Below are 26,518 nucleotides of genomic sequence, written 5' to 3'. Positions count from 1 at the left end.
CTCTGCGGCCCACATGCTGAGTTGAGTGAGACCCCTGGCATAGACCTTCTATTTGTTAACCTGTTATTCTCTGTTGTTATTGCCCTAGAAAGTGTGTTGTGATCATCTTCCTTTGTTAGCAGATTGATTTCTACAGCATTTAAAATTGGCTGCATAGTCTTCCATTGAATGGGTGAGATAGCTTCCGACATTTTACACTTTAATGCTGTGATGTATATCTTCGTGCTTTATACTAAGATAATTTAAGTCACATCATATACTTGCCAGTCTGGTTCTGTTAATAGTTCTACTGGCAGCAATGTGGCTCAATGCTCAGGGGTTAAGTGTTTTGTGGCAAAGTGCCATGACTCTGCTATATACTTTCTGCTGAGAGGATAGGATAAGTTTATAGTTGTGAAGAAAGTGTTATGAACAGTTAACATATGACATCCTATAGCTTTTAGGAGGTAGAGAATAAAACTTTCCGTTTTTTAGAAACATATACATAATAAGCCTAGAAGCAAGGAATTGAACTTACAGTAATTTGAAGGGACCATTCATTTTATAATTCTATATAAATACTTGTACACAATCTAAGAGTATTATGTCGATATTATGTCATTATAACCTGCTGTCATATAGGAAAGAATCATGTCTCTTGATTAACATTGGGCTTGTTGGTTCAATATCCTATTTTTCCTGGTCACCTATTTTTCTGCTAAGGTAAAGGAATGTGGATTTTGCCATACTCTCTGAAAATGTGACTTAAGAATAAGTTCTTGCTTATAATTTTAAAATTTGTCAGTGCTATTGTTATAAAGTATCAAAAATAAATATAGGCAAATCTGTACTGTGTAAACTGTAGCCCTCTAACTTTCTAGATTTCATATGGCTAGAAAAACAATGAAACACGTCACCATTTTAAGTGGATGTTTCTGGGTGATGTGATTATGAATAATTGAAACTTCTTGCTTTTCCTAGAGTGAACATGTATTACATATTACAGTATATGGGGTGTGGGAATAAAAATAAGGGACAGATATTTTTAAGAAGGTTGTGGTTGGAGGAAGGTGTGGGGAGGAACGCATGAAGATAGGAGTGGGTAGTTCCTTTCCCTGGAGAGGGAGGCCTGCCAACCCTGAGGGAGCCTCTGGCCCCACCCTGTGCTTTTCATAGCCAGCGTGTTTTTTTTTTTTGAAGGCCTTTGTGCTAGTTAGGGACTAGCATAGTTAGCACAGCTAAGTAAGTAACAGATTTCTATTATTAGTTTATCTGTACTGAGTCTCATTTGGTTGACAGGGAATTTTCCACCAAGAAAGTATGATTTATTTTGGCAGTTGGAAGGGGGTTTTTTGGAGTGCAAGTTATCTTAAAACAAGTTTAAGTCTGGGGAACCTGCCTCTCCCCCCTTACTTTTTATTTTTTATTTTTTATTTTTTATTCATTTTAGAAAGGAGAGAGAGAGAGAGAAGGGGGGAGGAGCAGGAAGCATCAACTCCCATATGTGCCTTGACCAGGCAAGCCCAGGGTTTCGAACCGGCGACCTCAGCATTTCTAGGTCGACGCTTTATCCACTGCGCCACCACAGGTCAGGCTCCCCCCTTACTTTTAAATAAACTGTTTGGGTTGGTCCTGGTGAGCATCCCTCATCAAGGGGTTACTCAGCAAGCATGGCCTGAGGGCTGGTTTTTTAATGTTACCAAGTCTATTACTACTTAACCACAGATGTTCTTCTATTGTTGTATTCCACAGTCTGGGTTGAATGGTGGAAACTAGTTCTGAGACTTTAAGTAAACCCATGTTATGTACGTCTTTGTGTTGTACAATGGTTTGAAAGTATTTCATCATAAAAATTTAAATAATCATGAGTCAAAGTAAATTGAATTATATGTTTTTTTTTTAAATTTAACTTTTGTCATTATAAAAATTATAGATGGTCATTGTAAAATACTTTAAATATATACCAAGTGCAGAGAGGAAACAATATAACTCCATTCATTTCATAATCCATAGGTGAACCATTATTAACACTTTGGTTCTATTTCAATATAGTCTTTTAAACAGTTATACATGCATTATATACTCTGAGTACATTTCACTAAACACTGTGTTGTGAGCCTTTCTTGTGGTATTTCTGGTTAAGTTTTTCTATATTGTAGAAGTAACTTCCTGGAGCTAGCTAGTAAGTGGTATTATTTATGGGTGGAATGGGTACAGATACCTTTTATTTTATGATGGTGGCCTTAAATGTTAGACTTCCAATAAATCCTTCAGAATTTATGTGTTAGTTGTGATATTTTTTGTTGCTATACCCAAATTGATTATTAGAACTGGCAGGGACTTTGATCATGGAGTCCAGTCTAATCAGAGAAATGAGAAAAAGTAAGCCAGAGGAGTTACCATTGCCTAATATCATTAAGTTATTTAATGGCCTAGAAATATTATTGTAGAAAGCAGCTGATACCTCTCTTTTTGTGGATTGAGAATTTCATGACATTTTTGGAAGAAACAGGTTGTGTTGTTTTAACATGATCTGGGGGAGGGAGGGAGGAAAGTCAAACTAGTTGTTTGGTATTGAATTGACAAAACCCAGTTATTGCATTTTTCAACCACCAGTTGATTGACTTGATGGCATGTGTGTCACTGTTATCTTTTCTTTTTTTTTTTGTATTTTTTCAAAGTTAGAAGTGGGGAGACAGTCAGACAGACTCCTGCATGTGCCTGACCACTCTGTCCATTTGACGCATTGCTCTGCTGCAGCCGGAGCCATTCTAGCACCTGAGGCAGAGGCCATAGAGCCATCCTCAGTGCCCAGGCCAGCTTTACTCCAGTGGAGCCTTGGCTGCATGAGTGGAAGAGAGAGATGGAGAGAAAGGAGAGGGGAAAGGGTGGAGAAGCAGATGGTCACTACTCTGGTGTGCTCTGGCTGGGAATCGAACCCAGGACTTCCACATGCCAGGCTGATGCTCTACCGCTGAGCCAACCGGCCAGGGCCTGTGTCACTGTTATCTTTATTTCCTCAGTATTCAATATTGATATGACGCTGACAATGACCTCTTTTTTATTTGTAAAGTTAAAGTAATTATTTTTCTTTGTAGTTAAATAATATGGTCAGTATTTAAGGGACAGTGTTTCCAGTGAAGATAATGAATGGATCTTTGAAGTTTTGATTTTTTAAGTCACATATTCATTATTAGAACCTTTTATTTGGCTTTGAAAGGCAATAGCTTATTTAAAATATTTTCAGTTTATTTCAGAAAACAGTGTCATGGCTTTGTAATTTTTTGTTTGTTTTTTAACAGTGCTGCCCTGAGAGATTAGCTAGAAAAATGGAGTTGGTGGCCGTTTTCCCTTTTACCTTGGGAAGAACTGGGGGTGGGGATGGTTGTGGACAACGCTAGCTGCGTTGACCCTGAAATAGGCTGTGGGGCCTGTCAATGGAGCATTTACAGTAGTCCCCCACCCCACTGCCTTGGAAAGTTCTCTCTGGAACAGCCAGAGGTGCTCGCGCAAGGCCTGCTTCCTGTGTGAGGATCTGCTGTGGAGTCCTCCGCTGAACGCTGAACGCTGAGCGTAGGTCTGTGTGAAGTGGTTCCCACCAGCACACAATGCTGCCTCTTGGCAATGTGAATACACATTCTGCACAGGGTCAGGCTAGCAGCGAGTGGCCAGAACACCATTGCACAGAAAGAGGTGGTAGAGTTTCATTTATTTATAAGAGGCCAGTGGAAAATTAACAGACCTGTTAAATCTATTTTTAAAAATGAAAGGGAAGTCTCTTATCTAACAGTGTTTGCTGAATGTAAATCAGTTAGTTGTGGCATATTTTGATTTTGCTAATTCGTTGCTCTCGGAAAGGAATTCACCATCATAGTAATTATTCTGTCTATATGTAATACTTGAGGTTCTCCTTTTAAGGGCTCTCCTTATGCCTCAGAAAACTATTTTTGGTTCTTTGATGAGAGACTAATAGGCTGTGGTAAAAGAAAATAGATTAGTGACCCTAGATAGTACTGGGTAAAGCCATCTGTGTATTTAGGATGGGCTCACTGACCAGTAAATGAAGGTCTGGATAGTGGAGCAGGTAAGATTCTTAGAAATGGCAATACAGAATTGTTTGATTTTATTTCCTTGGTTGATCGTTTGCTTTGAATCCTGGGCATTAGTTGATTACAGGAGAGCTTGACAGGCATTCCCATCTACTGGCCTGGGTGTACTGGGCAGCCCCTGCCCTGTCTCTGTGCACTGGAGTTTGCTGATAGTCCCAGCAGGGGAGTAGCTGACTCAGCTTTCCAGTTCTTTTCCCTCTAGCCTACTGCCCTGACTTCCCTCAAGATTTTACCAGATGAATTTGTTTCACCCGAGTGCTTTATAGGGTGTAATATAAAATCCTGGAGAGAGCAGTCTGTGCTGGAATTCAAATAGCTCTTCATTTGGATCAATTTGTTCTCTGTTCAGACACCATCAGGTGAATTGATGTAAAAGTAAGGAAAACAATCTCTGTTTACTAGAGAGTGAATTTAAAATGTCCTTCTGTTTTTACATCTAAGCTGTTTGGTTTGTGGTGCTATGATTCTCCAAGTGTGTGGTGTGGGGACCCTTGGGTATAGAAATATTAATAATCCTGAAATGTTAATTGTGGTTTTGTTCTCATGTTTCTGAGCTCTTCAGTAACAGTAATGGAAGGATGCTTTGTGTCTTTCATGCTTTCACATAAGGATAAATAAGAAAATGGGAACATACACATTTTGTAGCAGTTGAAATTTAAAATTATTTTTCTGGGAAGATTTTAAAGCTTGTTAATAGACTTCTTAAATTTAGTATTGTATGATTCAGCACAGAAGCGTGCCCTGCACAGTGTAGAACCTAAATAAGTATTCGTTAAATAAATGAATGCAGCCTCCTTGCATTTTCTTAACTCTTCATATTAGCGTCAGTGATGGTGTTATCTGTAGTCGTAGGGAGTGCTTGGAACACAGGGAAGCTCCATGCCTCACATACTTAGGGTTATCTCTTTGCCTATAAACCATGTACACACCAATTATCATTTTTATCATTAAAGCACATCTTCTTAATGCCCTGTGCTATATGACAATTTCTTTTTCTTGAAAGGAAGAATGTGTGTGTTTTTATTAAGAATTCACATTTTTTGTGTTTTCAAAAATGCTAGTCTGAGTTAGTAATGTGGTTGCATACATATCTCATTAAGTTTTTAAAGTAATAGGCTCATCTGAAACAGTAAATAGAATTCTCTTCCGTGCTATGTCTTTGCGCCTGCTAATTTGTTTCTTTATAAGGTTGTTACTTCATGTGAATTTTCTGTTTCAGTACCTTAGAAGCTCTAAGGAACACCTGGTATTTGCTGTGTTCAGTCACGCTAAGTGAAATACAGAGCTGCTTATGAGAATGTCATCAGTTGTCATGATTCTTCAAGAAATAACTTGTTTTAAGAAACATGCTTATAAAATGAATGTCAATGTATCATATACTATTCCCATTGACCTCACCCCCTTAGAAGGGTGTAGGAAAAAAATCAGATTTTAAAAAAGAATTTGAAATAAGACCTAAAATTAGTAACAACATGTCAGAAATATGTACATATTTTAGTATAAATTGGATAAAGCATTGATGATGCTTAATGGTACGATTGTTCTCTTTATAATGAGTTGTTTTATACTGTTTATTCAATTAAGCAAAACTGAGTTTGTAAAATATATGATTGAAGTTTACAAGAGCTGATTAAAGAAACATTTCTAGTATCCTCCTAGCTAATCAGAAATAGACTGAGGCTGGAGGTATGATGGGAAGAGACATTTATCTTCTGGAACACGTGAGACTAGAAAGCAAGCCACAGCTGGGAAACCAAATTTAGACATTGGGACTTCTCTTAGCTGAAGGGTTTCACAGACCATGGGGGTCCGCTGACTTTCTGTGTTTTTTTCAGAAGTGTCCATGGATTCTGTTTTAGTTATTGAGTATATATTTTACAATGCTGTTTAACCTCATGTCTTTTTTCTGGAATCCTAGAATTGTAGTGTAGTGTCTGGCACATGGTGGATGCTCAGTAAATATTTGTTAAAAACAAGGCAAGATTATCTTTGTCAGGTCTTTTTGTTTGGTGCTATTTTTGAAAGTACCTTTCAGCTAAGTCCTGTTTTTGAGGTGTTGAAAAAAGTAGAATCTTGAAACTCTTTGTAAAACCAAAGACCTTGTTCTAGCAGTCTCATATATAACTTGCTAAGCAGCCCTCTTTTTTGAAGTAATTTTGCTTTTGTGTTTAATCATGGTACATCTCATTAAAAATCGCCATGGAGGAATATAATTTTAGTTGTTTTAATGTGTTTTTGTTTGTTTATTTCTCTCCCTAACGTTTAACTCTGGACTATGTGATATACATGATAATATTCCTAAGTTATTTTAAAAAGTTTTAAAAATCAATCATTAATTTTGTATTGTGGTAAGGATACACCAAAACTTCACAGCTCTTGCCTTTGTATGGGGCACTGGAGACTGGGTAGAAGGGAAATGTGCTTTCATTGGGTGTCTTTGAAAGTTATTTTTTGAATTTTGTTCCATGTGCTTCTTTTATTTAATTTTTAAAAACTCACTGACCTATGAGTTTTCATCAGCTCTTCTGCTTCTGTGTTTCATTGCTAGATGTAAAGATTTTACAACTAGTTCACTAAGAGCCTTGACTTCTTACCATCACTTTCTGTGGGAGACTCCTTGGCCACATTCCTTAACCTCTCTCAGCCTTACTTGCTATGGCTGGGCTGTGAAAGGGTACACTGTCTACTTCACATGAATGTCGCGGAGGAAGGTAATTCTGAGTGTCCAGGTGCTTCCACTGCGCCTCTGCCTGCCAGACGCAGGAGCAGCTTCGGAGCTCTTCCTCAGACCTTTTCCAGGGGCAGTCAGTTGTATGCTGCTTCCACTGAAGGGTGTTTGTTATGTATGGCTGTTACATACCCAAGTGCTTGCACATATAGGAATTTAATTTATAATAGATCTCTGAAAACAGAGTAACAAAATACATTTCAGATTGTATTGAAGGGGAATCTAGAAGTCACGTTAAAGAAGGCTTACTACAGATGAGGAAACTAAGGCCCAGAGAGCCGTGCAGCGGTGCCTTGAACCACAGCCCTGACAAGCAGTGGGACCTGTCAGAGTGCTGTGGGGCTCCAGGCAGGTGGACTGATGGAGGGCTGGTGCTAGGAAGGAGAGCATGTCTTCTGACATCCTTCCTCATCTCTTTCCAGCTCCCCTAGTATCATGGGGGTAGATTGGTAGGGAGTTGGGAAGTCCTAGACTTGGCAGAGGCTTAGAGTGATTTTTTTATTCCCAGACTACAGTTGTCTAGACTTTTTCTTCAACATACTATAGAAAAGGATATAAAGAAACACCTATACAATTCCAAACTTTACTGAAATGCATATTTTCAGTTATAGTCAGCTGTAGATAAAGTATGTGGCAAAGTTAGCTTGGATATGTGTGAAAATAGGGCTCATGGCTTTGGAATGTTTCCTTGAGGATGCTAGACTTTCATCATTGGGTGTCAGTGAGGGGTGTGAGATTATTGTGCTGAGTGTACCCAGAGTCTAGATGTAATAAAAATGGCTAATCATGTCTGCAAATTTCTTAAACGCCATTTAAAACAATGAAAAAGCAAATGAACTTTTTGGTTGGTAAACTTTTTTTGTAGATGGCCCCCTTTCCCTTTTAGTTAATAGTATTTGCAAAACTGAACTGTTATTTATGTGTGGGTATAGGTCTAAGGTCCAAATATTGTGTATGTACAGTGATGTAATTTCTTTCCGTTCAGTTTTTATGTTTTCTTAAAGATTTGGGAGATGTTATGAGGCTGTGGAAGTGATCTCTGTATATATTTGGAAAATTATGAACACAGCCTCAGATTACATATAATGTTTATATATAACTCTTAGATATGTAGACCCTGCCCCCAAAATAGTGCCTTCCTAATATAGCAGTTTGAGTTCAGACATAGTCACTAACATTTCAGTAACTATGTAGGGTGCCAGATGGGTGCTAGACTTATCGGGGTGATCACTTTGTACGGGATATAAATGTGTAATCACTGTGCTGTACACCTGAAACAATATAATAGTACATGTCAACTCTAATTGAATAAAACACCTATGGGTTCTTGAAGGCAGGACCTTATATATTAGATTATATAGCATTCCTTTTTGTTCTCAGAGCACAGTGGACAATTCTGTTTTTATTTGTTACTCGAACCATTTGCCTTTATTTATTTTAATCCAGACTGGTGTTTTTAATTTTAAAAACTCGATTTCACAAGAGTTCTCTGTGGATTTAAACATTGCCACCTGAACCTCTTGTGTTTTAATTGGATGCAAAAAGCAAGAAGGTTTTTAAGGTTAAGAACTTTTTTCAGACAACTGTGATTTAACTTCACAAATGAACCCATATCAGACAAGAAGACAAATTCCAGACTGTTTGTGCCTCAACCGACCTGCTGGGTGCATACCTCTAGGTACTGCTCATGTCTCAAGAGTTATTCTGCACAAACAGCTATCACCACTCTGGTTTTCATTCAAGTGGCAAGCCATGGCAAGAGCCTTCCAGTTGTATAGAACTCAGCTGTAAAATTAGATTTCATTGGCACGAACACGATGATTACCAGCGTTATTTGCTCAATATATTCTTTTTTCAACATTTTACTTAGATTTTTCCTCTCTCTTATGCAGAAGGCTCTGGTTATGTTCATACAAGTAAGAGATAGTAACAAACATTTTTAGAGTCGGTGTAAACATTTTTAAAAATAATTTAAGTTTTAGTTTAATCTGTATATAGTAAGCACTGTGTAAGCACTGTGTATAGTAAGTACCATAGGCAATGGTGTTTGAAATAGTCTGTTAGCTACAGAAAGGAACCTTAAAGGCAAATCTATAATTTTGTGATTTTATAAAAGAAGAAATTAATGGCTCAAGTTCAGGGCTAATTATTGGCAAAGCCATGAGTAAAAACAAACAAACAAACAAACATTTTAACACACTTATGTCCTTTGAGCTGTTTTTAGCACAGGGGCTATGAAAAATTCTAATAAAAATTCTTATCCCTTTCCATATCCTTTTTTTTTTTTTTTTTTTTTTTTTTGCACTTACTTGATTTTCAAAATAGCAGAGGCTAGTGTTTGTACCAAGTGTCTGTCCTCGTGGTTACCCAAAGTGTGTGGGGAGGTGTGGGCGAAGGGAAAACATGGAAGCCACCCCAGCTTTCCCAGTCCAGTGGCAGTGCCACGCACCGGGTTCATAAACGGCTACGTGCTAGTTCCACGTGGGCAGAGCCAGGACCACCGGCATTGGTTTGGTGTTACTGGGAAGGGAAGAAAAACTCTTACAGTAGCAAGGAAGTGACAGTTAGATGTGTGTTGATGGATGAGCAGATTTTTCTGTTTCAGAGGGAAAGAAGATGCACAGTGTTTCTGTTTTATCTTAATTTATTTTTCTATTGATATAGTTGGAGTTTCCACAGTTATTTTGAGAAAGCTATTTTTAGTTTTACTCAGAAGGCTAGAAATGACAACTGTTGAGTTTCTAGATCTTGGACTATCAGTCAAGGGGTTTACCTTTCAAAACCAGCATGAAGCAGGAAGGATATTCTGATGAGGATAATAAAATAGTACAGTGAATGGGCCTTGGTTGGGTATCTCAGTTGGTTAGAGTATTGTCCTGATACTCCAAGGTTGCAGGTTCAATACCAGGTCAGGGCACATACAAGAATCAACCAATGATTCATAAATAAGTGGACCAACACATCGCTGTTTCTGTCTCTCCCTTCTCTCTCTCTAAAATTAAAATAAATAAATAAATAAATAAGTGATACGTTGACCTCCTCTTAGTTGTAGGATTGTATACAACTAACTTGTATAATTTTTTCTTGTTGTTATCTTCTTACCCTCGTTTCATATTGCGCTCTCTCTCTTACCCTCCTTCTTTGTCTAACTTTTGCATAATAAAACTTAGAAATGAAAATGACACATAAGGAAGTTGTCAGTCCTTGTGACTGATGACATAAAAGCATACAGGCCACCTTTGAGAGGGGAGGTTCTTGAAAGCAGGTTGTTTCTTTTTATGCTATATGATTCTCTGTAAAATTTTGACTTTTCTATATTTTTCTTTACAACAGCCATGACACAAACAAATGTAAGTCAGCAGCACAAATGTTTGCCATAATAATTAAGTTTTATTAGGTTTAAGTTTTATATTGGAAGCCATTTAGAAACTTATTATCACTCATAAAGCATTAGCTATTTGGTAGTTATATTGTTTTTAAAAGGAATACAACCAATAGACAGATGAAAAATGTTTAACATCACTGATCATTAGAGAAATGCAAATTAAAACCACAGTGAGATATCACCTCACACCAGTCAGAATGGCGCTCATCAACAAATCAACACAGAGTAAGTGCTGGTGAGGGTGTGGAGAAAAGGGAACCCTCCTGCACTGCTGGTGGGAATGCAGACTGGTGCAGCCACTGTGGAAAACAGTATGGAGATTCCTCAAAAAATTAAAAATGAAACTGCTTTTTGACCCAGCTATCCCACTTTTAGGAATATATCCCAAGAACACCATAGCACTGTTTCAAAAGAAGAAATGCACCCCCATGTTTATGGCAGCATTGTTCAAAATAGCAAAGATCTGGAAACAGCCCAAGTGTCTGTCAGTGGACGAGTGGATTAAAAAGCAGTGGTACACACACACACACACACACACACACACATACACACAGGAATACTACGGGGCTATGAAAAAGAAGGAAATCTTACCTTTTGCGACAACATGGATGGACATGAAAACTGTTATGTTAAGTGAAATAAGCCAGGCAGAGAACGAAAAATATCATATGACCTCATTCATTTGAGGAATCCAGTAAACAATATGAACTGAGGAATGGAATTGAGACAGAGGAGGGATCAAAGGGCCCAGAGGAAAAGAGGACAGAGGGAAAGGGGATGATAGGATGGGATAAACCTGAAGGGAAGGGGGGAGGGCACTAACAGGAGGGGAACAAGAGAGATGTTGAGGGGAGTATGGGGGATGCATTCTGGGTGACCCTAGAATCTATGTAAACACAATAAATTAAAATCAATTGGGAAAAAAAGGAATACAGCAATTTCTTGGTAACCTTTTAACTCCTTTGCTCCCAAATACAACACGGCAAAACAAACCTCTGTTTTCTGTGACTCAAGAAGTTTATCACATTGTCATTTTGACTATTGGTGGTGTTTTTCTTGTCTTATTGAACCAGGAGAAAAGTTTATTTTCTCATTACTATATACAAATGACCAGAACATTTCTCTGGTATGTTGGTGACAATCTTATGAAACCTAGCCCATAATATATTTTCATTATTAGAAATCAGTTGGTATTTTAAATAGAGAAAGAAATTTTCTTGAAGTATGAATCCAGCTGCAATTTTACTAATGTGCCTGTGACAATATATTTCTTAGGCTACTGAACAAACATGTAGCAAGCAAAATGTTTAGATTATGTGAAAGTGATTGGTTAATTTGTATTTTATTGGAAAAGATACAAGCTTTATGGAATTACAGTTAACTTTGGTGGTATGAATTCTGAAAATCTGATTTATTTATTAATATTTATTAGATTAAAATTTTTTTTTTGACAGGGAGAGAAAGACAGGGACAGACAGACAGGAAGGGAGAGAGATGAGAAGCATCAGTTTTTCGTTGTGACACCTTAGTTGTTCATTGATTGCTTTCTCATCCGTGCCTTGGCCGTGGGCCTTCAGCAGATCGAGTAACCCCTTGCTCTAGCCATCATTTTGTCTTCTTATTGGTTCCCTTACCACAACTACTTTTTAAACACTTCCCTGTGGTCGTCTAGAAGTCAGCTGAAAGCCACATTAGGGGGTAGGTGAAGTGACTTGGGAACCCGTGTCTCAGTGCTCACTGAGATTTAACTGAGCAGGTCCCCCTGTCCTTTTCGCCAGCTGGGCCAGCTCATTTGGTTCTGATTGTGATACGTTGTTACTTTTTGTCTTGTTACTTTTCTTTTTCTCTTATCATCTGAAACTAATTTGTATGCTGTACTTCTCTTAAATTAATGTAAGGGAATTTGGGTCATAGGCCCATGGAATGAGGACCAGGACATTTTGTTACTAGTTTGAAGGTCAGTTTCCTAGACTTGAAACCCTTCCAGTAGTGTTAGGCCTTTGGTTTTTTCAAGTTAGAAATTCTACATAGTATATAATTGCTTTCTCTAGCCTTTGAAAATGGATCTGTGGTTTTTTTCCTGAGAATCAGGATTTTTAAGAACTTGGCCAGTTTGGCTTGGGCCAAAATATCATGGAAAACCTTTTGAGACTTGGAGTGGGGGGAAGAAAAATGAGAGGAAAAAGTAATAAGCCACTTAGAGTAACGTAAAAAAAAAAACTGCGACCCTTTGTAATATTCTTTTAAAGTAAGTTGTTCTTAAAGCTTTGGGGGCATATTTGGATGGAATTAAATGTTGCACTAACAGTGAGAATTTGTTCATGTTGAGCTTCAGAGTCCCAGTCCCTGCCCTGCCATTAGTGAGGGAGTTCATTTAGCTATCCTGAGTCTTGCTCACAGGTAATGAAAGTAACTAGTGACTTGCTCTCTCATAGGAGGGAGGGAAGTTAACCATAGTGCTCACGTGGCTTCCTTCCCCTGTCAGTCAAAAGAACAGAACTGGCTGGGAATGAAGCAGTTGTGGTTTTAGTGTTCGGATGTGTGGTTAGAGGAGGAGGTTGTGAGGGCCTGTGGTTGTTACCAAGTTCTTTGAAATGGAAGGATGGGTAAGAACAAAATAAGAATAGTATCAAAATCTTTGAGCTTTGTGTGATAAAAGATAGTATTCAGAGGATTAGAAAAAGGCATTGTAATAGAAATAATGTATTTCATATTCTGATTAATTTTGTAGCACATTCTTTATTTGTAAAGTGCAGTGGTTTAAAGAATGAATTCATTCATTGTAAGAACTCCGTTGCATATGAGGGGACAGTGTGGATGTGTACAGCCTAGAATAGGATGCATGGATTCTGGGGTAGATTTGGTCAGCTCAGATACACATTTGTCCAAGGGAGAAGGCACCCGGACCAGGAAAGTGTTTTATTGGGGTGGTTTCTTCTGAGACTTCCTGACTGAATGAATTATAGATTCGTTATCCAGAGATCATGCATGTCTATTCAGTTTCCCTTACAGCTGATAATCAGCAAGTGGTCAAGGACAATGGTGCAAGACACAGGGGAACTTCTGGGACCCTGTAAGAGACTGATCCGTTCTCGGCGTGTATAGAACTAACAGTCTGGTTTCCCAGCCCAAGGAAGGTGTCAGACAGCAAATTTAGAATATGGCCCTCAGATTTGAGGGGGCGTGGTTTGTACTACTGCTTAATAAGGAAGCGAGAACAAAAAACATAGAAATTAAACATAACAACTCAAGTTAGAGGTGACTTTCTCTGGATATGTAAGGTCAACATGCTTGAGCATCTCCCAGTACCTCATGTTAGGGCCAGACACAGTACTGTATTGTTGTAAACAGTGACCCTCCACCCTAAAATGTTTAAGTAAGAAATGTGTAGTTTCCATCCACACCATTACAATGAAGTAAGTTTGGTCCTTAGAGTTAAGTATTTGGATAGCAGACCTTCCAGATTTGTTGCTTTACCTTTAAATTTTGTTTTAAAAGTTTGTCAGCTTTTTCAGACATGTCACATTGTCTAGGTCTCCTCAGAGCAGTGGGGTTGGGGCACACCTGTAGCTTTTGTCAGAGTTCCCAGGCAAACAGAGGAGGCTCACTTTTCGGGGTAGCTATCACCATTGAATGATTGATGCATAGCAACCCTTCCTAAGTCTCCTGGTCCAGCCTGAGCTTTTCTTATTGTCAGTGTGAGGGACAAGTGGCTTTTCCCAATTTACAACTTGAATCTTTGACTTTCTGTTTGTATTTGGAAAACTAATTACTTTTTCTTCCCTCATCGTTAGGGAATAATCAAAAAGGTACTGCTATGGATCTTAAGTTTTGTGTTTCACATCTTTGGTTTTTATTCTTTTGTAATACTTCCTGCCTTTCCCCCGTCCTTTCTGTAGTCCATAACACTAAATTGTTTCTGTTCCATGATCATTTAAGGATAGACTGGCAGGCAGTGTCTTGTTAATAGCTGGGCATTATCTTGCCTAGAGATAATTTATTGCTTTTTCTATGTGTTCCTTGCATTCCAGGTAAATGAAAGTATCCCATATACTATATGTGCCAAGGGTATAGAATGGTATTCAAACATTGTTGGCTGTGTTAACCACCCCATCTAATGAATCTCTTACTATGTATTCCAATTAGAATAAAGTCTGGTTTACCTTTGGTGAAACTCTTAGGGCTTAGGAAACAGCCTTGAATTTTAGCCCTCCTGTGGCGTAGGGAAAAGAGGATCAACATATTTGGGTATAAGAAGTGAGACTCAGCCTGACCTGTGGTGGCGCAGTGAATAAAGCATTGACCTGGAAAGGCCAAGGTGCCGGTTCAGAACCCAGGGCTTACCTGGTCAAGGCACAGTCAACAAGTGATCATTACAAGTTGATACTTCCTGCTACCCCCACCCTTTCTCTTTTTCTTTCTCTCTCTCCTTTCTGTAAAGAAAAAAAAGTGATACTCAGTCCTGGCCAGGTGGCCCAGTGCATAGAGCTTCTGCTGGTGAGCCGAGGTTGCGAGCTCAATCCCCTGGTCTGGGTACATATGAGAAACAACCAGTGAGTGCAGAACTAAGTGGGAGAGCTAATTGGGACGAGCTGATGCTTCTCTCTTTCTCCCCGCCCCTCAAATGAATGGAAAAATTAAAAAATAAAAACAGAAGAAGTGAGACTCATGGTATGGGCTATGGTGGCTTGTGTTCACTTCATTTTCTCCATAGCTTACAGTATAGTTGTGAGTGGTTGAGTTGAGACATTAGAAGTATGTGATGTTTCTAAGTTCCCATTACATAAAGTAGACTTTTTCAAAATATGTCTGATTTCCCTGTTTTCCCTTCCTTGGTCCAGGAGTCTACAATAATCTCTGTGCATGCATGAGGTAGACTGTATAGAAAAGTAAAGGACCCAGGCATCATCGTCTTTATGGCAGAGCAGCGCGACTCCGAGGTGCCTGTGTGGTTTTCCAGAGCACGCAGTTCCTCTCGGGGCCAGGGCACTTGGGTTCTGGGGGTTGTTCGCATCTTCATGTGGGTCTCCGTCCTCTCCCATCTTGTATCTGTGAGAAGGGGGGCCTGCTGGCCTGTACCCTGTCCTCACTTGCAGAACCTGAAGTTGAACTCCCAGCCTGTGCTTGACACTTCTGCTTAAGGTTGCTACCTAGGGAGGCTGGATTGCTGTATCTTGTAAATAGGACTTGCTGTTCACGCCCCATCGCCAACCAGAAGTTTTCCTAAACTGAATTTGTCAGTGCTGGACTCACTGTCGGTGTTGAGGCATTCTTTGGTATTAGGGACAGAGGACTAGGAATGCTTGAATTTTACTTCAGGTCAAAATGATCTCTTCCTACCCAGTACCTGTGGTCCCTCCACAAGAAACAGTGAGAGATGGGAACAAAAAGCATTGTTAATTTAATTTGACTCTCAATCCCCAATGTTGAAAACATCAGTTAGCTTGGTTGTACCGTTTGGAGCATAAATAGCATCATCTCAAAGCAGGTTCTAAGGACCTCCATCCCACCACACCCACCCAGCATCTAAATTTGTATCATATTTTCTGTCCTGGGCCCTAATGGAAAGCCCCAGAGGCTGGGAGGACCTAAGGGTGGCCTGTGAAATCAGTTGACTCCTGCTGCTTGCTTTGGTGAGAAAGGAGGGAGCAGGTTCCATGCTTATGCCTCTTTGTGACCAGGACCATCCCATGTGGATGAGGGCCTTGGCACTCACAGCTGCAGCGGAGGAGAAGGGAGAGGAGACAGAGCCATACTCTGTGCCCTCATCTCACCAGCAAATGCCTTGGGACCTTCCTCAGGGAAGAGTGAGGAAAACATGGAAGGTGAGCAGGGAGTGGATTTTCACCCCTGCGTGCTTCATCCTCAGACCGCTGATATAAACTGCTGCCCTGTTTATACAGCCTGCAGTTTTGAAGAAATATTAAATAAAACATTGCACTTAAGAAATAGGCCTGTGTAATATCATCAATCTAAGGAAAAGCAGCCATTCTTTCCCGTGTACCAGTAGGTAAAATATGCCAGAACTGAGATGCACATGGACATGAGGACTCGATCATTCCACCTCCTCAGATCAAACAGTGATGTCATGACAGTATCAGCGGAATTGTCTTAGTTAATTTTATTGTGGTAGGATCTGTTTCCTACATCAGGATAAACTATTGGGATTTGGGTTTTGTAATTTTATTTGCTTAGGAACTCAGTAATTGCCTCATAAAGCAGCATGATGGTACTATTAACGCTGAATTATAAGACCTGTTATTATAGAATGTGCTTCTCTAGTTGGGACAAGACTTTACTCTTTGGTACTTAAAATAATTAGTTTCTCTAAATGGGGTTAATAATGAATAGTATAAAATTTTACCTATTTAAAATAAAAAAGTTTACAACCTATTGAATGGCTTTTATATATCATTTGATACTTTAAGGGAAGGAGTTTCTTTTCACTGGGATGAGGGGAAGGTATAATTAATGTTCAGAGTGGAGGTGGTTAAAAATGAGGGGAAATACTGTTTTTCTATCACACCTGTTTTTAGGACAAATCTGAGATAGTTATTAAAGGGCTAGCCCCTGATATTGGCCTGATTTGGATATTGAATATTGAAGGGTTAACTGACCATGGGATTTAAAATTTTGTGGGACTTCATTATGAATAATAAAACATCTAACTGAACTATATAACAGTAGGTTTTTGAATTAACTTAAAAAAGTGTGCATGTGTTTATTGGTTTATTATTTTTTGTCTATGCTGTTAAAACTTTTAGTGCCATAAATTTTAGCCATAAGTTAAGGATATGTAAATATTCCTAAAGAATAATTTATAATTTAAAATAGGAATTTATTATTTTCCTGCTATTGTATTGAAAAGCTAGATATTGGTGGCAAGTGCCATTATGAAAAGAAAGTGGGATTTGTATTGTTTGTAATATTTTTATGGAAATCATTTATTCAGTTGAAATAATGGAATCTGCCTTTTGGCTCAGTTCTGCACAAGGTTCCATGGGTACTCGGAGACACAGGAAAGCTCGAGATGTATACAAGTGATAACAATGTCAACATACAACAAGTTAAATTCAATTCAAGGAAGTGATGGGAGAGAGATAGAAAAATGATTAACTACCAAATTAATGTCAAGATCAGAAATCATGACCGTTACAGTACAGGTAGCTAACTTTTGGTTCTTTGCTTGGATCAACTGCTTATATACAATATTTTGATCTGAATAAAAGGGAAAAGCTGCCCTTGTAGGTCAATTGATCTTATTCTTTGTGGTTAACTTACAGATAAAAATAGCACCAGTTTTTGCCTTCTCAAAACATTGTTATTCAAAAAAAAAACCAAACAAAAAAAAAATCATTCTATCCTGGGAAGGATCCCTGGGGTAGGGTAGTTACTAGTCTTCATATGTTGTTAAAACTTATAAATAAAGGATGGAGTCGAGGTATGGGAGGTTGCATTCACATGGCTGCCTGGACTCATCTGTGGTCTCCTAGTTCAGGCTCTCTCATCTACTTTAACCCTCCCTGGGCCTGACATAGGAATACTGTACTTGATGATAGAATAATCTGAGTTTCGGCTGACCTCAAGATATAATACTTATGTTACAAGTGATTTTCTGTGGTCCTGATTGCTTTTTAAAAAATGGTGGTTCTTTTGCAGGGACCCAATTGATTGAAGTTCTCCATGAATGTACGTCACAATGATGATGACCGACCAAATCCCTCTGGAATTGCCACCATTGCTGAATGGAGAAGTAGCCATGATGCCTCACTTGGTGAATGGAGACGCAGCTCAGCAGGTCGGTGTTGTAAGAGGGAAACTTATGTCCAATTATCTAAGGCGAAAACATTAACCCAGTACTTGTTTTTTAAGATAGAAAGATCTGATTCTGAACATTAGTAGTTTCAGAGGTAAGCGTTTATTGTAGAATTAGTATATGTGACTTTTTAAAATATGAGAAATTGTGGCTTTTGATAATAGCAAATCTTACCTCATCCAATTAGTATTCTTGAAGCATCAAAAAATGTTTGCTTTTTGAAATGAATCATTTTGAAAATATGCACAAGTCTTTGGAATAAAATGTTACTCATATCTTGTACTGGACTGGCTTCCTTGGTTGGTGAGAGCAGGACTTGGAGGGTAGAGAAGACTTTGACCTCACACAGGGTGACTGACCTTGACGAGATGGGCAGGCCCCTGGGAGCCCCCTGGCTCCGGGAGCAGTCCTTCCACATGTGGAGCCTGCTGCTACTTACCACAGAGAGACAGGTTATTTCTGAACTCATTCATGTAGCGTTTAGAGAAAAAATTAAACGGTAAGTAAAACTTTAGAAAACATTAGAGACTGGACTATTCTAATAACATTAAGTGGTTTTCTGTTATTGACTACAAAAACTGGGTTTACTTAGTATTATACTAATTAAAACATCATTTTGTCTTTGTTCAGGTCTTTAAAAGTATAACAGTACAAGTCTTTTTTTTTAATGAAAAGTAGTAAGAAGTGCTTAAAAATATTTACCCCAAATCTATTAATTCAAATAAGTTAATCAGCCATTTTTGACACCAGTACATGCTGTCCAAATCTATCATAGTACTTTAATACTTTGTAAAAGTTTCTATTGAATCTTATTTTGCTGCTTAATAATTTGTTTATATTTCTTTCTCCTGCATTAGACTGTGAACCTCTTAAGAATAAGGAACATCTAATAAGTACTCAGTGAACATCAGTCAGTTGAATACATTTCATCCCTTCTAACCAGTGATGCAGATACCTCCCTTCCTGACTCCTCAGTCTCTCACTCTCTGCTAGATCATTTTCACCAATGTACTGTAGTATCTTTTATTTTAAACTCATAAACAGCTATACCTCTCCCCACACACAAAAGCTCTTCCCTAGACTCCATACCCAGTCACCATCTTCTATCTCAACCCCCCTTTGTGACAGGACTTCTCCATATAGAGCCTTTGCTTCCTTTTCTTTGCTACTTTTCTTTCTTTCATTTTTAAAAAGAGTTTCATTGAAGGAAGGAGGGACACACACACACACACACACACACACACACACACACACAAGCACAGAGAAACATCGATTTCTTGTTACTTATGTACTCATTGGTCAATTCTTATATGTGCCCTGACCAGGGATCAAACCTACAACCTTGATAACGCTCTAACCTAGTGAGCTACCCGGCAGGACACTCCTGCTTTTCAACTCTGAGTCCTTATTTGTGTTTTCTTACCTTTTTCTATCATTCTGCTGCTTTATCTGGGTGGGGATCACTTTCTGAAATGGCACTGTGCCATGTCTACTTTATTACCACTGCTGGACTCCAGGTCCACATCTCTCCCCGGGATAGGACGGTCCTTCACACTGGTCTCAGGGTATGCCTCGCAGCTGTCTTTTGAGTGATCTTCTAAACACCTATGTGTCGAGTCCCTGCCCTACCCCAGGCTGTCCTTTTACACCTGGACTAAAATCTAGGTGCCCCGGAGCCTGTCAGCCATGTGTGTTTGTTCCCTGCCTTTCTCTCCATTGTCCCTCCACTGCTGTGCTCCAGCCACTCACGGGAAGGTCTCCGGGTGCCACGTGGGCTCTCAGCGTGCAGTGTTTGGTCTCCCTTCTTTTCACTAATGAGAAGAGTCAGAAAAGACTTGGAAGGCATCTTCCGCCTCCCAGATGTGGTCACTGGGGCCCTGTTTGCCTGCGCACCTAAGAGCCCTGAGGCCCATCCTGTTCTTGTGTAGCATTTTAGTGTTTTGATGATTTTGCCCTCATTTCTGTGATTCAGTTTGCACAGAACAGCCTTTTATGGATTATGAATCAGCATACACAACCCTTAGTTCTAGAATTATTTAGTTTTCTCTTCAGAGGTAAACTCTTTGCACCTAGAAATGTTTAAAGACGAGGCTTGCTCAGAAAGCCATGGCATCCCTACTCTGTGTCTGCCTCATGTCGAATTAGAAGCTACTTCATAATTGGGTTTATAAAATCACATTTTTAATTCATCTGGGAATTTTTCTGTAAAGATAAAGGGAAAATTTATCTGTTTTATAAAGATATATATCAATCTTTCTGAAACTGGGAGTACACTAACTGTAAAATATCTCATCAGAAGAAACTTTTCTTCTAATTAGTAAATATGTTTGTGCCAAAAGCATTAAAATTTATAGGCTATGTGGGCCAAGCTATTTGATTGGCGTTAACCCTAAATTTCCCGTAGTCATAATTGTGAAGCGGGCAGAGTGCGTTTGTGAGATTCCTCTCAGCAGGACCAGCTCTCGGTTTATCGTGCCTTGACATTGCCTCTGTTGTTGCCAGGGCTCAGCCTGGACAGGGGCCTGTGTGTCTGACAGTGTTCTGGCTCCTTCTGCCCCCAGAGTCCCCAGCCTGCTTCTCCTTTGTTTCCTCGAGCCTCTGCTCTTCCCTTTGGGTCCTGACATTTCCCTTGGGCCTCACTAAGTGTGGCAGAGTCCTCCAGGCCTGTGCGTGGAACCTGGGCGAAGGCAGAAGGGGAACGCTGACCCAGTGATGGAGAAATGCCAGCAGGAGATAGGGAAAGAGAAGAGGGATACGGGTCACCAAAAAGGGCAAGGACCAAAGGTGAGGAGCCAAGGGTCCGGGAGTTGCAACCTGCCTGAGTTTCGTGTACTGGCCTGAGGCGCCTGTTGGTACTTGTGGCCTGCTGCTAAGAGCCTGTGTGGCGGGCACGCAGGGCATCTGTGTTGAAGGGTTAGGACCCGGGGCGCATCAGAGATAATTACTGAACTAGTGTCCCCTGAGGCCACACCTTTTCATCTTTTTTTTTTATTTTTAATTATTTTTTATTTACTCATTTTAGAGAGGAGAGGGAGAGACAGAGAGAGAAGGGGGGAGGAGCTGGAAGCATCAACTCCTATATGTTCCTTGACCAGACAAGTGCAGGGTTTCGAACCGGCAACCTCAGCATTTCCAGGTCGACGCTTTATCCACTGCGCCACCACAGGTTAGGCCACACCTTTTCATCTTAACAGGGACCTTTTGGAGGAACAGGGTTATGTCTTCAGTGATGAGTGTTGCAGGCATTGTCGGACAGACCCTTGGGGATGACATTTTAAGGGCTGCAGCACTTGAGCCACCTCTCAAAGTATCCTGTTGTAAAGAGCTGCCCGCTGGCTGCAGTGCTCTCTGCATGTCTGTGAGGCACATGTATGGTGAAGCCTACTTTGTGTGTGGTTACAGCATTTATGCTTTGCAGTTATGCAGAAGACATTCTGAACGTTTCTATATATGCAGAATAACCACCACAGTCAGGAGACACTCTTGAGTCCCCACGGCTGCTCCCCTGGTTTCTGTCTGAGCTGCTGCCCTGATTTAGTTAGTACGAGTTCTTGGCAGGCTTCTCTGCTCTGTTCTGACTCTCTAAATAAGAGACTGTTAATTTTTATTATCCGACGTCATGTTAAGTTGAATCCTTGGTTTGTCATTTGATATAGGTAGCAGGAAAAAGATGCTTTTTTTGCTTAAAATGCAAAGCCATCCTCATTATGTATGAAGATTTAAAAAAATTTTACCAATAAAAGAATGAGCAAAAAACAAATGCAATATGGATAGAAGCAACTTAACAGCTTTACTTAACTGTTTTATTGAAATATATCCACATGCTGTGTAATTCACTTAGGTAAAGTGTACACAATTCAGTGGAATTTGCTCTAGTCACAGAATTGTGCAACCATGACTATAATTAATTTTAGAACATTTTAATCAACCTAAAAAGAAACCTTGTAGCAGTCACTTTCCATTCCCTCCTGCTCCCGATTCCCAGGCAACCACTAATACTTTCTGTCTGTTATCAGTAGATGTCTGTATCTATAGATCATTTGGTCACTCTGGACATTTTATATAAATGAAATCATGCAGTGAAAGGAAATCGTGGCATGTATCTGTACCTCATACTTTATTTGTTGCCAAATAGCACTGCACTGGATGGATGCAGTCTGAGACTTGTATAGATCCATTGCATGGACGTTACTTATTTATCAGGTGGAGGACATTTGAGTTGTTTCACTCTCTGGCTGTTAATGCTGCTGTGGACATTGTGTGCATGTTTTCATTTCTCTTAGATTTATACCTAGGAGTGAAATTGTAACAATTTTATTTAGAACTGTTGTTTTCTAAATAAAACACTTCTGCTTCTCACTGCAGTTTCTTCTACTTTGAAAAGATAACACAGCAGAATAACATTTGCTTCTCTTATGCTAGCTGTATATTATTTTTGAGTTGTAAAAATCTGGTTTTGACTTGAATTATTTTGTGTGGCAATGTAAATTACAGTGTGTGCCCTTCAGTAATCAGAATATTGGTGCCTATGTTAGCATTTTTGGAACCTAGTGGTATGTTAATTAATCTATCTTTGTATGGAATTTTAGCACATTTTAGAGATTTAAAAATGTAGCAGCTAATTTTGAACATGAAAGAGTAAAAACATCAGTCAAATTTCCAAGTTTTTCTATTGGTTTTAATAATCTTTGAAGAAGAATTCTTGCAGCCACCAGTTAAATAAGGAAATCATTAGGTACAGAAGTGTTAACATAGTTTCCTAATTTGCTAATTTAATCTGTGACACAACCTTTATGAGGGTGGTATACGCCACTTTATATTCTTATATCCTTAGTGACTCTTGTCATGTATGTGTGTATTCATTAGGGGTCGGTGGAGTAGGGACAGAATTAGATGCCCTTTGCTCCTGACTAGCATTTAGGGAATCTTAGAGGACCCCTGGCCTAGCATAGGTTTTGTTTGTCATATTTCTTATGTCTTTTTCTTTTAAGCTTGCAGAATTAGTTGCTTCTTCTTCAGGAAGTAGATCTCCTTCAGTGTAAACGGGAAGCTGTCTCTCCTGCCATCTCAGGATTGCATGTTAACAGGCTTGCTCCAGAAGACAGGAGGTTACAGTTGCCGCAGCATGGCCATTCTCTTGATTTTGCCTATTCCTGTTGATCAGCTTGTCATTTTTTTGAGAGTGAGGTTTTTCCTTCCTTTTGTTCCTTCTTTCTGAAAGCCTCTGTTTCCTCTACACAGCCAGAGTTTTCCTGGGGCTTTCTTTTGAGTACGCATTTCCAGACAGCACATTAGACATATTAAAACTTTCTACGTTCAGATGGTGCTCGTCAGTGGCATGTCTTTTCTATCAACGGTGCTTCTGCTGCTAATCCAGTGACCTTTTCTGTTCTGGTTGATGTCTTCTTAATAACTTTTCCTTTGACAGCTTCCTTCTTGCATTCAGTAGTTCAAGTCCTCTCACCACACTGGTTTACTCTTTAAATAGACTGATAGCCACTGTGTCAGGAGGACCCAGAAAAAGTTTTAATTCTCAGTATGGTATAGAAAAATGAATAAAAAGTTCTTGGGAAGTTTGCCCAGGAAAGAGAAGGGTATTCAAATGAGAGTGGGATTGGCAGTTAAAATAAAGGTTGCAGCTAACATTGCTGATTAACATGTAACAGCTCCTAGTGATAGAACCCTATTCAGAAGCTGGGGTCTGGCTTAAAAGCGGAAGGAGTTAGGCTGGTCAAGTGTTGGGTCTGGAAAACCAAGCATGGGGAAGCTTAGTCTTGGGTCAGATTCTTCAGCATCAAGACGTATGAGAAATGTATAACTTACGCAAATGTTTATTATTGCAAACTGCCTTTCGCATTCTCTGCCACTGAGACTTATAAAGACCTCTGGTGTCAGGATATTGTCAGCCTCTTTTCTTTGAGATTTGGGGTAGAAAGGAGGAGTGAGAGGGTAGGCTTTATGACTGAATTAAGGAGTGACTGAATGATAGATTTGTTCATTTTAATAACTATCAAGTGTCTTCTGTGTCAGCATTGTCTTAGGTGCTGGTGACACAAAGATGAATAAGACACTGTTCTTGCCATAAGGATCAAACTATATTGTTGGGGAGCAAAATGTAGTTTAACCCTCCACTCTCCCCCTCCCCCAGCCAAGGGGCTGCATTTAACATCTCTTGTGCTTGCACTGGGGAATATAACGGTGTCTGGGAACCCAGAAGAGGGGTGGGGCAGGGAGTAGGAAAGGAACGCAGGAGAGCAGACCAGGCTAGGAAGAGTGTCTGGGGGGGGGCGTTGCAGAGCCTAGACAGAGGCCTCACTTGAAGTGAGGTCTAGGATTTTTTTATTCAAGCTTTGCATATAGTGTAATCAGTTCCTGTTTTATGATTTGAGAACACTCTGGAGGAACAGCATGTTTCAGAGAAGAGCTAATAATATCAGTGGTACCCCAGGCAAACTGTATCTGCACATTCTATGACCTCTTTTCTGGAGCCTTTTCCTATTTAGTACTCTTGTTAGTCTGTCTGTCTGTCCTCTGACGCATCCAGTCTGGGGTCCATCCTTGTCCCCGTGATGTCTACTTTTCAGAATTGCTGAGGCCACAGAAGTGCAGATCACGAGCACCCCTCACCCTGTCGCTCTCCAGGAGCACGGGCAGCTGCTTCGAAGGGCCTCCTTTCCCCTGTAACATGTTGTCAGTTTATCCTGGTCTGCAGTCTCATTTTACAATCCTGTCTGCCTTAGGTTTGCCACATTTGCTCACTACAAAGCCTTCCAAAAAGTCATAGCCTCTGCATAATCTGAGTTTCATAAAGGAAAGTTTTGATGGCATATTATCAGGGGGTGCTGTTATACGTGGCACTCACAATAATTACAACATATGACATATAATTAGGATAGCTCTGAGCTGTCTGGGTTGAGAGACACTTCAGAATTTAATTAGCCAAAGGCAATAACAATATAATGCAAGATGCAGTAAGTATCTTTCAAATGGTAGAAATTGAGCTGCCTTCAAAAAGGAGAGGATTAAGGAAAAATACTGGCATGGCAAGGTTGCACTGCAAATAATGGCAGTTTTAAACTCTCCAGTGATTTTAACATTCTGATTGTTTTTGACTTGGTGCACTGTTTGGCTACGCTGCAAACTGGGAGAATAGACTGTGTCTCTTGTTCCTACTTTGCCTGGCATCTGAGGTAGCATTCAGTACATCCTTCAGAGTAGGTGAAGGATGAACAAAATGAACAGATTTAATTCATCTGGACCAGGGCTAGAAAACTGTCTCCACGTTGCATTCATCATACAGGCATTAAAAAAAACCTTTATAGTTAACAACAACAAAAATTAGGTGCCAATATTTAAAAATTTACATACAGTTCTGGACCTTTCTGTTTGTCTGGAAAACCCAGAAGATCTGATAACACTGGGCCAGTCTTTGCGCTTGGGAACATTTGACTGGCAAGAGGCAGCAGCTGCTCACTGTCCCTGGGGCGCGTCAGCCTCAGTCCCACTGTGCTCTTCACTCAGCTTCCCAACTTGCCTGGCCTCCGTGGTCATCTGAATTTGGAACCTGGAAATTGTTAACTTTTTTACCTTTGAAATTGTATCTTGTGCTCATGTATCATGTTTTACATAAAACAGAACTATTTTAAGATTCTTTTCTGGCACACTCATTGTGTATCACACTGATGAAGTGATTTTAAGTCTCTTCGTTATTTACTTTCTTTATGACTTGTAAAATGAACTAGTGTGGACTTCGGTCCACATGGTTTTGTAGATGGGTGTCAGTTATGTCTTACAGGTTAGGACCCATGCGTTGTTTTGTTTGGCCACTGCTTTTCAGTGAACAGTATTTGAGCCCCTAAACAGTGCCACATTGAACAACTCACCAAAGCTTAGGAAGGACAGAAAAATAAGCCAGGCGCCTTGGTTTTACAGTTTACAGACTAGTTAGGGGACGTTAAACTCAGATGCAAGGTATCAGCGTTCCAAGGGCAGAGATGCAAATACTTGTGTTTATAATCTTTTTTGCAGTTTCCAAGAATCAAGTCTTCAAAGTACTTACTGAAATAGATTTATTTAAAGTAATCTTTTCCTAGTATTACCTAGATGAGGCATTTTTGTTTAAATCATTTCTATATTAACTTTCTTTTTGAATAAAATTAGATTTGGTTGAGTTCCAACCTCTAATTTCTATTATTTTTTTTGGAAAATGTGTATTTGTCATGGTGAATGTGATGTGAAATGTGACATCCATTGAAGTATTAATTTATCTCACAGGCAGTAAAGAAACACACATATACACACATGAGGGAGAGAAGTCGGGGCACTTCACACACAATGTGTTAAGACATATGCTTGTACATAATTGTTTTCATGTAGGCAAACTCTGCTCTTTTTTGTCGACGTGATTGACTTAAAACTATGACTATATATAAATGATATATGCTATACTCCAAATCTGGCAATAGTGAACAAACTGCATAAAATTAGTAATAAATTAATCT

At 39.5% G+C, this 26,518-nt stretch overlaps 1 protein-coding gene across 5 annotated transcripts in view; it reads left to right on the top strand.

Moving 5' to 3' along the window:
* FNDC3B (fibronectin type III domain containing 3B) overlaps nucleotides 1-26,518 on the top strand; it is a 399,472-nt gene that overhangs the window by 67,465 nt on the left and 305,489 nt on the right. For all 5 annotated transcript variants that reach the window (XM_066240652.1, XM_066240651.1, XM_066240650.1 and 2 more), the window contains exon 2: nucleotides 17,861-17,999. In XM_066240652.1, coding sequence (XP_066096749.1) covers nucleotides 17,889-17,999 — 111 coding nt within the window. In that variant the 5' untranslated portion in view covers nucleotides 17,861-17,888. The remainder of the gene's footprint in view (nucleotides 1-17,860; nucleotides 18,000-26,518) is intronic.

Source organism: Saccopteryx bilineata, chromosome 8 (genome assembly GCF_036850765.1).
Source record: "Saccopteryx bilineata isolate mSacBil1 chromosome 8, mSacBil1_pri_phased_curated, whole genome shotgun sequence".
Taxonomy (NCBI): Eukaryota; Metazoa; Chordata; class Mammalia; order Chiroptera; family Emballonuridae; genus Saccopteryx; species Saccopteryx bilineata.
This window is presented reverse-complemented; position numbering and strand designations above follow the sequence as displayed.